Source organism: Colias eurytheme, chromosome 15, assembly GCF_061535395.1.
Source record: "Colias eurytheme isolate Ceu_HAF_F1 chromosome 15, ilColEury1 Martin Lab GWU primary, whole genome shotgun sequence".
NCBI lineage: Eukaryota > Metazoa > Arthropoda > Insecta > Lepidoptera > Pieridae > Colias > Colias eurytheme.
In genome coordinates, this window is record NC_142994.1 from 2,403,596 (window position 1) to 2,419,100 (window position 15,505).

General features: G+C 31.7%; 1 protein-coding gene across 1 annotated transcript in view; it reads right to left on the reverse strand.

The window, feature by feature from the left end:
- Positions 1-695: 695 nt before the first annotated feature.
- LOC149902137 (synaptogenesis protein syg-1-like) overlaps positions 696-15,505 on the reverse strand; it is a 108,793-nt gene continuing 93,983 nt past the window's right edge. Inside the window, exons 12-16 of the mRNA XM_090110385.1 lie at positions 14,972-15,187; positions 13,424-13,555; positions 2,911-3,009; positions 2,337-2,494; positions 696-815 (exon numbers count right to left, since the gene is read on the reverse strand). Coding sequence (XP_089966511.1) covers positions 696-815; positions 2,337-2,494; positions 2,911-3,009; positions 13,424-13,555; positions 14,972-15,187 — 725 coding nt within the window. The remainder of the gene's footprint in view (positions 816-2,336; positions 2,495-2,910; positions 3,010-13,423; positions 13,556-14,971; positions 15,188-15,505) is intronic.

Sequence of the window (15,505 nt, forward strand, 5' to 3'; positions counted from 1 at the left end):
TTTCTGTTCCTACTGTATAAAAATATTGTTAAATTAACATAATTTGCTTCCAATAATAGATATATCTATTACGACATGTATATATTTACAAAATGCATGCTTCGCTTGAACCTGGCTGGATGTGTTTGAAACAGGAAGTATTTAAATATGCATGGGGTCAATAAACTCATTCCCCCATTCATTTGAACATAAATCCACTCATTTATTTAATGTTTGCAATTTGTTATTTGACGTCCGAGCGGCTCTACGTTCTCTTTGTGAAGCCTTTTTCTTTATTGCTCAAAGAATTACAGTGCCTTTGAGCAACTGTTGCACAATTTTAACTATCTGACTAAAGAGGATTCAATTTTTCGTCCGTATCGCAATTGCATCTATTGCTTTTAAAACTAGTCTGAATGTACTTTTGTTTTGCTGAATTAACTATCATTCAGCGATTTTTGAGCGTTTAATCTTTCATCCAATTTGCAGTAAAATACGCTTTCAAGAACTGTAGTCTGTATCATTTGCATTTGTATATAAATACTTGTAAATGGTCATACCAATAATTGTACTAATTAAAAAAAATCAATATTTACCCTACAATCTTTAATCAACATAGAAACTATTCTAACAATAAACAAATTAAAAAATCTAACTTTACATCAATTTCCCATTGGGACTTTACAAGGATTCGCTATATTAACATTAAGCTTAGTCTACACACAACTCTCTCTCGCGTTCGCTAGGAGTGGTGTCCTCGTCGTGACGACTTCTCTCCGCCGTGACAGAGTTCCGCTTGTCACGCTGCGTCGGTCCTCTCCTAGCGTGCCGATGCTCTATAACAATGGTTTAAACGTTATGAACATTTAAATGATGGGTTAAAAGATATCATGGGCTCAGAATGTCGTCTTATATATAAGTTAAAAATAATCTGGTGCTGTTTGATAAATGGGAAACATTTTCACACATTCATGAAAATCTGTTTAATGAATATCATTCAAATTGAATTTATTGTTTAGCCAGGGATTATGCAGATACAAAAATTAAGAACTTTAAAAAACAAGTATAAAGTTTGCAATTTACTTTGTTAATTGTAAAAAATTAATTTCAAAAACAATAATAATAAGTATTTAAACTTGTTACGATATGTAGAAAATAATATACTTAACTATATGTGTAGATATATAATTTGTCTGTTATTCTTTAGAGCTGAATATTTTATTATGTTCAATGTGTGTTACGCAACAAATTATGACGAAACCATTGAATTATTAGATACAAATTGAACTAAAACATTATGGTAACCATTTGCTATTTCACAACTAACATTATTTTCATACAAATTGGTCAAATCAAAAACAGCAAAGTCAAATGATTTGTCACAAAGGAAGTTTTGCGCACTACGCAATAAAGTGAACTCCTAGACAACAGCTTAGAAACGTGGTTGTTATAATATTAATCTAATAATGTCAAGGAACAAATGGAACGATGATGGAGGACGTGTTGGATCTCGTATCTGGTAAAATGTATTTCGCTGTGATTTAACAAGCAGGGGACTTCTTATAGTTGTTTTTTTATAGAGGAAGAATAGACGAAGTTGTGATTTTTAGTTTCATCAAAAAAATATATCCATACCAATATTATAAATGCGAAAGTAACTCTGTCTGTCTGTCTATTACTCAATCACGCCTAAACTACTGAACCAATTTGCATGAAATTTGGTATGGAGATATTTTGATACCCGAGAAAGGACATAGGCTTTTTATCCCGGGAAAATGACGCAATCCCGGAAATCCCACGGGAACAGGAACTATGCGGGTTTTTCTTAGACTGCGCGGGCGAAGCCGCGGGCGGAAACCTAGTATAATATATAGGTATTAATGGAGAGTTAAGTATATTATGCTCAAATGGTACGTTAAAATTTTCGGTTAAAGTGGACATTCAGTAAACCTTTAAGGAAAATTGACGAAATATACTGAAATAGAACTGGACTCCAATATCCCATTGAAAACAAGGGTACAAAAACACATTGGACATTAATGATTTATCTCTTCGTTCTACAAAATATTTGTTTTAGGTTAACATTTCTTCATCTATTCCTGCCAACAATACTTAATAGCTCACAACTGTGTCAGTAAGCAATTCCTTTGCACTATTACTTTTCTTTCTTTAAATTTCGTGTTATTGTCATTCTGCCCGCGGCTTCACCCGCGTTTTCAAAGAAAACCCCGCATAGTAGCCTATGTCCTATTCTGGGTCTTCTCAGTATGTCGTACATACCAAATTTCATTGTCATCCGTCCGTCCATCCATAATCCATCCTCACAAACTTTCGCATTAATAATATATGTAGGATACCTGAGCATCAGAAGCTGGAGTATTCGGCGTATGAGGTGTATTCGACCTCGTATCGTGTAAGCTATGCACGCTCCGGGACGACCCCACGGGCGGGGATACCACGGCAGCGTAGGGCGGAGGCTCCGGCGGCCGCTCTAGGTCCCTCGCGCAATTATAATCTGTGTAAAATATTGAGACAATTATAGTTAGTGAGATATTGATAACAATGCAATGTATCGAATGATTGGGTGGGTAAAGTAATTGATCATTATTTAATGTACACTAATTATTATTGTTCATGGTGTTGCTGTCTTCAAAAAGAGTATTTTAAACTAAAGTTAAAAAGTATGAAACGAAACTGCATGAAGTAAATAAATTGTCCCTACTTCAGCTTTATTACCATGTACATATACTTTTGAAAACTCTAGATAGTGCTATCACTCGTACAATTCCAACTCAAAGCTACAAACATCTATTTGAATACTTCAGATTCGATTACTCTTCATATCAAAGCAACACAGCCATTACAGTCGCTCACAATTGTCAATAAAAGTATCACAGTTCAAAGCATACAATAGAGAAACAAATACCTTACCTTTACCGAGCGGCACTACGTCTGGATTTTTGTCGTCTGTCTGTGAATGGTTAGCACTTTGCATTGAGCCTTTATACGCCTTCACTGTTTGCACTGGCGCTGCAAAAGGATTTCTATTGAATAAAAGTATTCATGTTTTCATAACGCATTGTTTGGTTGAAGAAACCCTAGCGCGTGGGATGTTGTTTCACTGACGGCGTAAAGGGCTTGTGACATTCTAGAACGTTCGTTATGATGCAATTTGAATAGAGTTTCAACTATATAATAGACTTGTATTGAACAAAGAAAAATAATAAATGTTGATTTATTTGCACAAAATAATATATCTATTATAGGTATGTAAGACAGGGTTTTAAGACATAGAACAATATAATATAGGTAGGTTTATAGTGTATGATTTACAGATGAAAAAGTAATAAAAAAATTTACACGCGCATCTGACCTCCAACCTCCAACTTTTTAATATATTTTTAGTTTCGAAAGCTAACTCCTAAGCCAACACTGCTCCTAAATTACGTTTCAAAGAGATTCCGATACCAGTAGGTACGAAATCACAGATAGCATAATACCACACAATTTAGACCATCTGTTCAAATGGCATACTGGATATGTAATCGTCACTTACAAGATCAGAACGTCATACACGGTAACATGAATGGATCTGTCAATCAATGTGCTCAAAGGACATTGGTTTTATGCATTGGTTAGCGTTTGCTAGTTGGTTATGGACGGTTTGATATGAATAGTGCGTGATTGGTTGGATACATGAATAGCTGTAATTAGAATGTGTTATGCAATTTGTTGCTTATTTATTTTGGCATTAGGACATTGAGATTGTCTTTATAGGATGGTGTGGAATGAGAATGTGTTATGAAATTTCTTTGAGCTTATTTATTTTGACATTAGGACTTTAGGCTTATGTTTATATAATGTTATTAGTCTTTAATTATTATATTTGTCTATAACAGATAGATTGCATATTCTCTTATACGTACTAAGTTATTGAATTAAGTTGTTTAAACTGTTAGTAGAAAAAAAAAACACTTTTCATAATTCACAACTAGCATTTTCAAATAATTATATTAAATAACATTAAAGCGAAACATTATCTTCTTGCTATATATTTTTGTATTAACGACGGAGTAATGAAGATCGTACGACATCAGAGGGAATTCCTCAAGGGCTTTGAATTATATTGAAATAGACTATTCGACTCCAAAGTAATATTGCTAAGAATTTATATTAATATTCCGTTTAAATTTCGAATCATTTCTGTTTCTTGATTTCGTCTAATTATTGGGAATGTGATTTTTCCTTAAACTAATAATAAATGAAATGAATACTGTTGTGTGAATAATTTATTACAGAAAGTGATGTTCTTTCGTAGAGTATAACTCTAATAAAGATCAAGAAAATTCCTTCTCGTAATAAAATATGATAATTCTAATTTGACATTTCACTAACAAAAATCTTGCTATCTCCAGCTGTATTTTCAAACGATTCAAAAACGCTTTCTGGTTTAACATGAAAATGTATTTCGACATTTATTACTCTAGCAGCAATGAAACATGAAGCAGGGGAAAATTACGTTTACGATCATATAATTGGCTTTCAAAAATCACCCCTCTATCTCTCAAAGGCTGCTCATTTGTTGGTACAGAGGTAGATTTAGCCATCGAGTAAATGATTCAGTTTAAATTTTGTATGATTCCTATAGATAATATATATTTCCGAGTTATGAATTATGATTGTTTAATAAAATTGTTTAAATAAGTATGGCCCATTTTTTTTGTGTCAGAGCAAGCAAAGGAGCAGGTGGGCCACCTGATGTTAAGTGGTCACCACCGCCCATAAACACTTGTAACACTAGAAGTGTTACAGGTGCTTTACCGGCCTTGCCCATGATCAATCCCAAAGCTACCCTTTATATTCAAATAAAAATATCAGATGAGGTTATTTATTTGTGTCGATAAGTAAAATAAATATAAAAAACACATATTATTACACATAATTAGTTAAAAATATACAAATATCCCACAAATATGTTTTTTTTTAATAAAACAAGAACAGCATCATAAAATAACCTACAGTAGTACCACCTCACACGAATTTTATGTAAAATTCACATGTCTAGCCGTGATAAAGTTACCTATTTTACAGACAACCGATATTTTATATAAGTATTGAGCTTTGATGTCTCATCAATACCTCAGTATTGCTATATATCACGCCATTCTACACTTAGGATCCAAAATTTACCTGGTACTAACTCGGCTTAGCTTCAATCCAGAAATTATTACCTTCGCACCGTCAATGTAGACAATTTACGGCTACGGAAAATGTATAAATTTTTATCTAGCATGCACTCTCAAAATTTCTACTATCAAATTTTGCTTCTGACTAACTTTATGCTTATTTTATACATTTACACTGTTTTACATTCTGTATTTCGTGTACCAAAATTGTCTCCAATACGTATCTAAAATAGTATCAATAAATTTGTCCACATAGCAATAGCAAATGATTTAATAAAACCATTAATTCACGCATGCATAGAATTTAGACTCAAACGAAATAAAACAGAGAGCAGTCAGCGGAATAGAAACAGTATTTTCCATTTTGTTGAATATGCCCGCAGAATGTGTCTTCTCAATGATAGAATTTATAACTCGAAATTTAATACTGAACTGTATAAATTTAAACACGATATTCCTTTTTGCGGTATTGGAAACTTAATAAAAATGTCTCTTGTGAGTGACGAAACATGCAATTTCTTAAGTTCGGGACATAAATCACATTGAAATGCAGAGAAATGTGTTGCGTTTCGGAATTCTAGACACGAGGGAATCTTTCTATTCTGCTAACCCTGGCGAAGATATTTCGGTATCCGCTTGTGCTGACATTTCAACAGAAGATTATTTATAGCGACTTCTATTTAGATATTGCACTATTTTGTGTGCCATTAAATGAAATGAAAAAAAAAGATTATTTATTTTGTAAGACTTTATATTATGTGGTTATTTCGGTTTACCAGTCTTTTGAATTGTTCTATGTCTCTGATTGGCTTGTCCGAATTTTCAAACGATTTAAAAAAAAAAGACAAAAGTGAATAACGATTCCCTAAACTTTTTTATAGTTTTATTGTTATGAATATGATACATTAATACTATGTATCTACAATAGTATTATTGTAAATTAATTTTCTTTGACGTTTTAAAAAAGATGGCTTTATACCCACGTACCTACTACTTAGGAACATGAATATTATTCTGGTCAAATTACATACATAAAATATCACTTACATCAGATGTTGAAATATTGATTTCATTTACAAAAGTTTCTCTCTTAAAAAGCAATTACGTTTCTTACACTATACGTGTGATTTATTGCAACGACCTTTTTTTCTTATCATGCACATTTGGTAAACCTATTGTGAGTCCTGTATACACTCAACACTTGGTAACACATGTTAAACCTTGTGAATATTTATTGTATAGATTCCTAGAAGTACGGGTAAGAAATACTCGAAGAGGGTCATAAATAAAGGTATAATTTTGAGTGTTATATAGACCCTAAAAACAGTTGAGTTATATAGCTCTTTGTGTGTAGTTCACTCGTATCCTTCAGACTGTTAAGACATACCTTCGATACTCTATTTGAAGATAAATAAAGTGACTATCTTCCTACAACAAAGTGCTTGAATTATTTACTAATATTAATCACACCACTATCCATAATCCCAATAGGTTATGGGCCCAGGCTACGTTGTTGATTAATTTAAATACAAATTTTATTGAGAGGAAGAAAATTAAAATTTCAAAGTGCAATTGAAAATTAGTGAATGTATCGTAAGTAAAACATTCAGAGTGAAGATAAAGATTTTATAAACAATATGGAAACTATAAAATCTAAAAGAAACATCCAACCTTTCAACGGTGAAAATTATAATATATGGAAGTTCAGAATCCGCAGTCTCTTAAATGAACTTGAAGTGATTCATGTAATCGATAAACCAGCACCAGCGAATCCTGACAGCAAGTGGAAGAAATCGGAGTCAACCGCAAAGAATGTGTTAATTGAATATTTGTCCGATTCGTATTTAAGTTACGTGAAACCAGAATCGTCGACAAAACAAATTTTTGATGTACTAAACAATATCTTCGAAAGAAAAAGTGTAGCAAAACAAATTGGAGCTCGGAAGAAATTATTTAATTTGAAGTTGGAAGAAGACACAGATTTGTGTAAACATTTTATGATGTTCGATTCTTTGATATCGGAGTTAGCATCAGCCGGTGCGACTATCTCAGAGGTTGATAAAGTGACTCAACTATTGCTTACTTTACCACCTTCTTACAATGGTGTTATAACAGCCATCGAGACTTTGTCAGAAGACAACATCACGTTAAGTTTCGTGAAAACAAGATTATTAGATCATGAAGTTAAACTTGTTAATGAAAGTCTTGACACAAGTAAAATGGTTCTACATGTTGAACAGAAAACTAATGAAAGAAAACGAAATAATAAGGAGCTTAGAAAATCATCGAAAATACGTCGTGGAATCGTCAAGCCGAAACAAAATGGTATAAATTATAAAGGGCACATTAAGTGTCACAATTGTGGAAAAAGAGGACATTATAAAAATGAATGTCGTAACTTCTCGAAACGCTTTAAGTCCAAACCAAGTACAGAAAGACAAAGGACAATTCAAACCATTCAAGCTGAGCCAGTGATTGAAGACAGCTTTGCATTTATGGCTGGAAATTTTCAGTTAACAAATGAAGGAAGTGAAATATCCTTTTAGCAGTTAGTAAGACAGCTGACAGTGAGGTGGAATGGTAAGACGGCAATGACTGGTAAGCCGAAATACAATATATCTATTCTGGAATTTTCGGTAAGTTAAACTTTATTAATTATTAAAATAAAGATTCTAATTCCGAATAAAAATATTAGCATCAGTGACGAGGTCAAATAAGAAAAGATAAATTTTAAATTATCTATTAGAAGTTTGATAAAGTTAAATTATCTAGTAGCTAATAGATGACATTAAATGAAAAGGTAGATTACCTGTTTGTGTGAAGCTTGTATAAACAATAAACAAGTGTAAATGTCATTTAATAAAATAATGTTGAAATCAGATGTTTATGGTTCTCATGATTAAAAGAAATGAATAAATCATAATAAAATTATTTTGAAATGTTTAATGATGAATTCACTCATAAGAGTGTAACATATTTTATGAGAAATAAATCTGATGTATTGTAAACCTATTTACTGATCATGTTAAAGAGAATTTATCTTACTACTTAAAAGGTAGATAAAGGTATCAGTTATCATCTCACATTGCCACGAACTCCATATTTAAAATACCTTTAGGTTTTCGAATCAGCCGTATGTTGAAACCAGTAAAACAAATTTGATGAAAAGTCATCAAAGGTAAAATGGGTATAGAGCGTATAAAGTGGAGAGTAATAAATATGTGGTAGAAAGAGATGTAAATTTAAATCAAAGGCAAAGGGAGACGAGGTTGATTCAGGTTTAAATACTGAAGTCCCTAACGATTCGTTAAACTCAGTTGGCAACCTTATATATTCAGTTAAAAATAGCTATATGGGTTAATCTCAGTTGGTTGAAACTGAATGAATAGCTATATTATGTTAAACTCAGTTGGTGAAAACTGAATGAATAGCTATATATGTGTTAATCTCAGTTGGGAAAACTGAATGAATAGCTATGTGTTAAGCTCAGTTAGTGAAAACTGAATGAATAGCTATGTGTTAATCTCAGTTGGTGAAAACTGAATGAATAGCTATGTGTTAAGCTCAGTTAGTGAAAACTGAATGAATAGCTATGTGTTAAGCTCAGTTGGTGAAAACTGAATGAATAGCTATGTGATAAGCTCAGTTGGTGAAAACTGAATGAATAGCTATGTGATAAGCTCAGTTGGTGAAAACTGGAAGTAAATAGCAGCTATACGTTAAACTCAGTACCTAGACGAAAAACTGTAGTCAATAACTTTGCGTTAAACTCAGTAGCTAGTCATCAATAAAATAATAAGGCAGAAGGCTATCGAAGTATTGAAAATACAAACAATACAGTGCCTAAAATTTAATGACACAGACAATTAGTATTGACAATGAAACCGATATATCAGATAGATATTAAAAGCCAAACTTCATCTAATGAAGATGATTATTAGCCGTTTCATTATTTACTGTGCGCATAATACATTGTATATTTACTCCTAATTCACATGAGATAATTGAAAATAGGAATGATGCTAAACAATGAAAAATGCAATTAATGATGAACTATATTATTTATTTGTAAATAAAAAGCTTGGACTTTAGTATCAAAACCAAGTAGTACAAATATTGTATATAATGAAAATGGATATTATAAAGTACGATGAGTTCGGAAATCCATAAAAGTGTAAAGCCCGTTTAGTTGCTAGAGGTATTAGTAAAAATATCGGTTGCATCAATTTTGAACTTAAGTCTTTTAACAGCAGCATGGCTTGTTAGTTTACCAGATTGATTAAACTGCATTTTAAGTGGTCAGTTAATCGTACAGTATATTAAAATACTTGAGGGTGTGAAAAGTGAAAACACTTGTGAACCCCGATTGTAAATTAAACAAAGCATTAGGTAGCATATTGCTTAAAAAGTTGCCAGATGTTGGATTGAAATATTTGAAAAGACTATTAGAAAAAGGTTTTACAAATGATTTTAAGGATCGATTCATGTACATACTGAATAGATGAGATATCTCTAATAATATTTATACTGAATTAAATTTGGACGATCTAGTGATTATAGTGAGTGACTATTGTTGAAAAACGATGCAGAATTTAATGAATTAATTTAAAATGGGTGATTTAAAAGGAGGTTAAATTCTTATTAAGCTTTAGAATCACGAGACAAAATAATGTCGTAACACTAGATCAAAGCACATAAGTAAATATTAAAACCGTATGAAATAAACTTAGTACAATGGGTGATCAAAATCTTCTTACATAAAATTCAATTTAGATTTTGAGGCAATGGAATCCAATGAGAATGACGGTATTCCATTTCGAATTCTTATTGGAAATCTAATGTATTTAATTTCATGTACAATGATCTGACTTTAACTATAAGCAGACATGTGAATGAAAATAAACAAGAACTCGGTAATGTTTAAAAACAAGTAGATTAAAATTAAATATGTAAAGGAAACATATAAGAACAAATTGATAAGATACTTGATTCTAATTAGACAAATTGATAAGATAATTGATTCGAGTTAGTATTTAAAAAGAAAAGTACAACGGGTTACTTCTTCTAGTTGTATGATTGATGTACAATATGTCGGAGTACAATAAGGCAGGTTCTTCTACAGAAGCTGAATATATGGCTCTGTATGAAGCTGTTAAATGCAATATGGTTGAAAAAAAAAAAACTTTAGCAGCAGGTATAAACCTGAAAACTAAAGAACCTATCTTAATATATGAATAGTAAAATGGATGTACTAGCTAACAATCCAACAAGCCTTATTAGATCCAAACATATTGACATCAAATATTAATTCCTTTGGGATCAATATGAGAAATAATACTAAAATTATTAAACATATGTCAACAGGTGTTCAAATTGCAGACATGCTGACAAAGCCACTACCAGGGAGGTTCCTGGAGTTAAGAGCGAAAATGGCATCAGAAGATTGATTAGTAAATAAGTTGTATCTTGATGTAAACTTATATATTTTTAATGATCTGATAAGGTTTTCCTGGGTTTCCCTTATCGTGAAGACAAATGTCGGATCACTATGTATACGGTTAGTAACAACCGTCCCAGACAAAGAGTAAGCGGAAGGTATGTCGATCAGTATTAAGAGTATTGTATTCAACTTTAGAATTTTGGTTATCATGATGTATTAATATAATTGTATATGTATTAATATGTAATTGCAATTAAAATTGTAACTTGGAAAAGAGATTAACTTTTGAGGGGGCGTGTTGAAATATTGATTTCATTTACAAAAGTTTCTCTCTTAAAAAGCAATTACGTTTCTTACACTATACGTGTGATTTATTGCAACGACCTTTTTTTCTTATCATGCACATTTGGTAAACCTATTGTGAGTCCTGTATACACTCAACACTTGGTAACACATGTTAAACCTTGTGAATATTTATTGTATAGATTCCTAGAAGTACGGGTAAGAAATACTCGAAGAGGGTCATAAATAAAGGTATAATTTTGAGTGTTATATAGACCCTAAAAACAGTTGAGTTATATAGCTCTTTGTGTGTAGTTCACTCGTATCCTTCAGACTGTTAAGACATACCTTCGATACTCTATTTGAAGATAAATAAAGTGACTATCTTCCTACAACAAAGTGCTTGAATTATTTACTAATATTAATCACACCACTATCCATAATCCCAATATCAGACCACTCAATTTAATATCTATATCTTATATATAAAAATGAATCGTAAAATGTGTTGGTAAGCGCATAACTCGAGAACGGCTGAACCGATTTCGATAATTCTTTTTTTATTATATTCCTTGAAGTACGAGGATGGTTTTTATGTAGAGAAAACGTAAACATGTACCACGGGTGAAGCCGGGGCGGACCGCTAGTAGGCTATAAAACTTCTCCCTAATCTGTAATTGAAGACATGCTCTATCCTGAAACCCTTTACAGCAATGATTTATTATTTAATTTAATATAATTAATTTTTAATATAATTATTTTATTTTATTTTAAGGATAATAATTATTGTCCTCGAGAAAATAAATTATTATAACACTCTCTTGAATTTTTATAATAATAATAATAAAATTCCAACAATTTAATTTAGTGAAATACTTTCAAATATTTTTCAAGTTTAAAAAAAATTACGAAATAACGAGAATTCTTTGAAATTAATAAAACGGAGAAATATGAGCACAAGATATCATATTTCTTTCAAAGATTAGTTTTAACTTCCAAGAAAAACTGGATAAGATATAAATATAAGATTCAAAGTAATAAATAGATTTGATATCTATTGATGGATACAATATTTTTAAGTATAATCTAAAAGAAATTCTACTAAGTAATACTTAACATTTTCTGCGATGTGGCAAAACCTATTTTTAATTTGGAACACAGATAACTTAAAATAAGGCTAGATAAATAATTTAATCTTTATGTTACTTTCATGACGACTGAACCCGGGCAAGCGTACAATGGGAAAGAAAAAAACACAGAAAGACTTTGAAAAATAACATAATTAACCTTCTAACTACCTATTAGATGAATTGAATATTTTATTCGTAACTAGCGGTCCGCCCCGGCTTCGCCCGTGGTACATAATATTTACGTTTTCTCTACATAAGAACCATCCTCGTACTTCAAGGAATATAATAAAAAAAGAATTATCGAAATCGGTTCAGCCGTTCTCGAGTTATGCGCTTACCAACACATTTTGCGATTCATTTTTATATATAAGATTATTCATTGTATGCACGCAAGCAAAACCGCGCGTGTATACACATATTTTCAGGATACAACAAAATATGACATAATAATGTACTTTATTACGTCACTGAATGTTTTACCGAGTGCAATTAACTAATTAAGCATACGACCCATTTATGTGAAAATTGTCGCTAAAGGTGATAATCGCGTCATAAAATTTAAACTTCACTCATTAGCGAGTTAGTACGATTGTAAAACACGCAAACAAAAATGGTCATAAACGCTGCATAGTTTTCGAAATTGTTTTATCACCTATGTAATAACAAAATATATAATAGAATGTGTCCATTGCAATTTTGTTAGAAATTTTAATAAAAGACATGCTAATACAAAATCTGAACTAAATGGAGCCTACAAAATATAGTCACAATATCTTCATTGTTATCAATTTCTCTTCAAGCGAAGAGTGAACGGGTACCTTCTAGGGAAGCGCGCTCCATCATAGGCCACATCTCAGCTTACCATCAGGCGAGATCGTGGTCAAGCGCTTCCCTATCACACAATAAAAAAAAAAAAAAAAAATTAAATATTTTTAGCTTATTACTAGACATTAATTTTTGTTCGTGAAAAACCACAATTAATAACAACAATACTATACATATATAATATGTTCGAAAACTCACATTCAAAAATGTTTCAGAAAAAAAAAGAACTATGCTTTTTAATATTTTTAGTATCAAACGAATCGAAACTAAATATTGTTTTAATAGATAAAGTACAAGGGTATAATACAATTTCTTATATTTAATTTTACTTCATCTCAAACAAGCTAAGTTATTAAATAGCACAGTGTTGCCTGCAAGAAAATAATTTTAAGCAACAACGGTATGGTACGTAGGTATGCTTTAGTTATGTTTAGTTTACATTTTGTCAAGTTTTACCAGATATATAAGCACGTTATAGAAATAAACAAATAGTAAATGTACTTCAGCTATATTGGCAACACAATAAATTCACAAAAAATAGTTATATATTATGGTTAAAATATTATTTAAATTCGACATACCTTCATATTGCAACGGCCTATGCCGTTTCCTGGCCAACAGCGCAATAGCAGTAAGTATGGCGAGAGTCACCACGATACCAGCTATGATGCCTAACGCCCAGCTGGTGTCCATCCCTGATGTACTCTTGGCCTCTGAAATATTATTCTTTTTAGTATCAAGTTAACAATTAACATAAACCAAAGTAGTACCTATAAAGGTGCTTTTACACCAATAATGTGCGAAGAATATTATGTTTATAACCAATAGTTTATATAAAAGGCAAAACGCTTAAAACTTAAAACTAAATGAAGCGATATGATTGGGTATTTACAAACACATTCCTCACTACACATCCTCGCACATTATTGGAGAAAAATCACCCTAAACGCGCGTAAACCTACTATACTGAAATGCCTTAAGTAGAACAGTGTAACTTTCAACGCTTTCATAGTATAAATTATTAATGTCAGAATCATAAAGACTTTATGTACGATTATTTATATAATGTTACAAATTGAGTTACTGTTGGTGCATCATAAATAAATAAATAAATAAATAAATAAAGCGCGTCACACACGGTGAAGATACTATAATATTTTATCTTATGATACTGTTATATTTTATATTACAGTATCTTAACGCATCCGGTATCAGCGTTCGGACCATCATTTTTCTTTTTGTCATTGCGTACTAAGACTCCTGTAGAACCGCCATCCTGTTACAAATGACCCACAAAATTTCGCGTCATTTGTAACAGGTGTGTGACGCGCTTTAGGCATACAATTTCTAGTCCGAACTATTAGTATAGGAAGACTTAAGACATCATTAAGTACCATCAAATTAAAAACCACCTTCCCTATTTTGCCGTATTAAACAGAACTCATTAAGAACCCGTCAGTTCTTTTTAATATGAGTTGAACTATATCTGTTTAACTTAACAAAAAGCTGTACAGTATGAAACTAAAAGGTTCTTTCTATAACCTGAGCTCTATTGAATTCTGTAGAATTTCATCGTCGGATTAAAATACAGCTTAGTTTAAAAATTAATTCTAGAACTATTCCTAAGCATCTTCAGCGGTTTTTGCATTCTGTTGCATAATGTATTCTGCACAATAACAATGTTCCACGATAAAATATGTAGCTTTATAATTTTTAATCTACCGTTTTTAATTTATCTTCATAACAGCGTGGTCTGTATTGTATTATGCAACTTTGCTTATGGAGCAAATAAAATATATGGCTGTAGGTCCGATCTATTTGCTCGCTACGTTTTACATAATAAATAATAATGTTTTCTGCTGACCTGAATTAAAAATATGTGTCGTTTAATTAATTATTCCCTATCTATTACATACCTAGTATATTTACAAGCATAATATTATCTACAAAACATTCAAATATAATAAAGTTTATTTGGCTCAAAAATACACAGACAACACTTTTCGCAAATTTTTTACACATTAATTAAATTTAACGTATCCAAAAAGAGCTCACACAATTCAATTTCACGCAGCGAATTCAGCTTAACTAATTCGAAACAGTCACGTGAAAACTTGGCAGCTAATTACCTGTATGCAAGGCGAGCCTCGACAGTGTATGGACTCTCATAGTGGTAACTTCCGACCGCCCCCGCGCGTTGTTTGCATAGAAGGCCAACTTCAACGCCTTCCCGGAACCGAGCCCTTGCAGCTTCCATACAGGGGTAATAGTTGAGACGTTGGCTATTAGCTCGCCAGCCTCCCACACTTCTACGAAATACGTCGTTTGGAGGCCGCCGTCGTAACCTTGGAAGAAGAAGAGTGTTTATATAACGCTTGTGTTATTTTAGTACCTAAATATATCTTATATTTACAAAATATAATTTCGAGAAACATAATTTATGATTTCTATTTTTTTGAAGGAAACGTGACAGATTTTAAGGTGAGCGAATTTTGCTTGAGTATGCAAATTAAATGAGAATTTCCGACTATGATTTGCGAATACAATACAATTCGAAGTCAATATAATATTATGCACCTGTATATTTATTTTAATGCGTACTTTGGTCTTTGACAAGCAATAAGTAACTATAACTATAACACATAAAAACGGTAGAAACCATA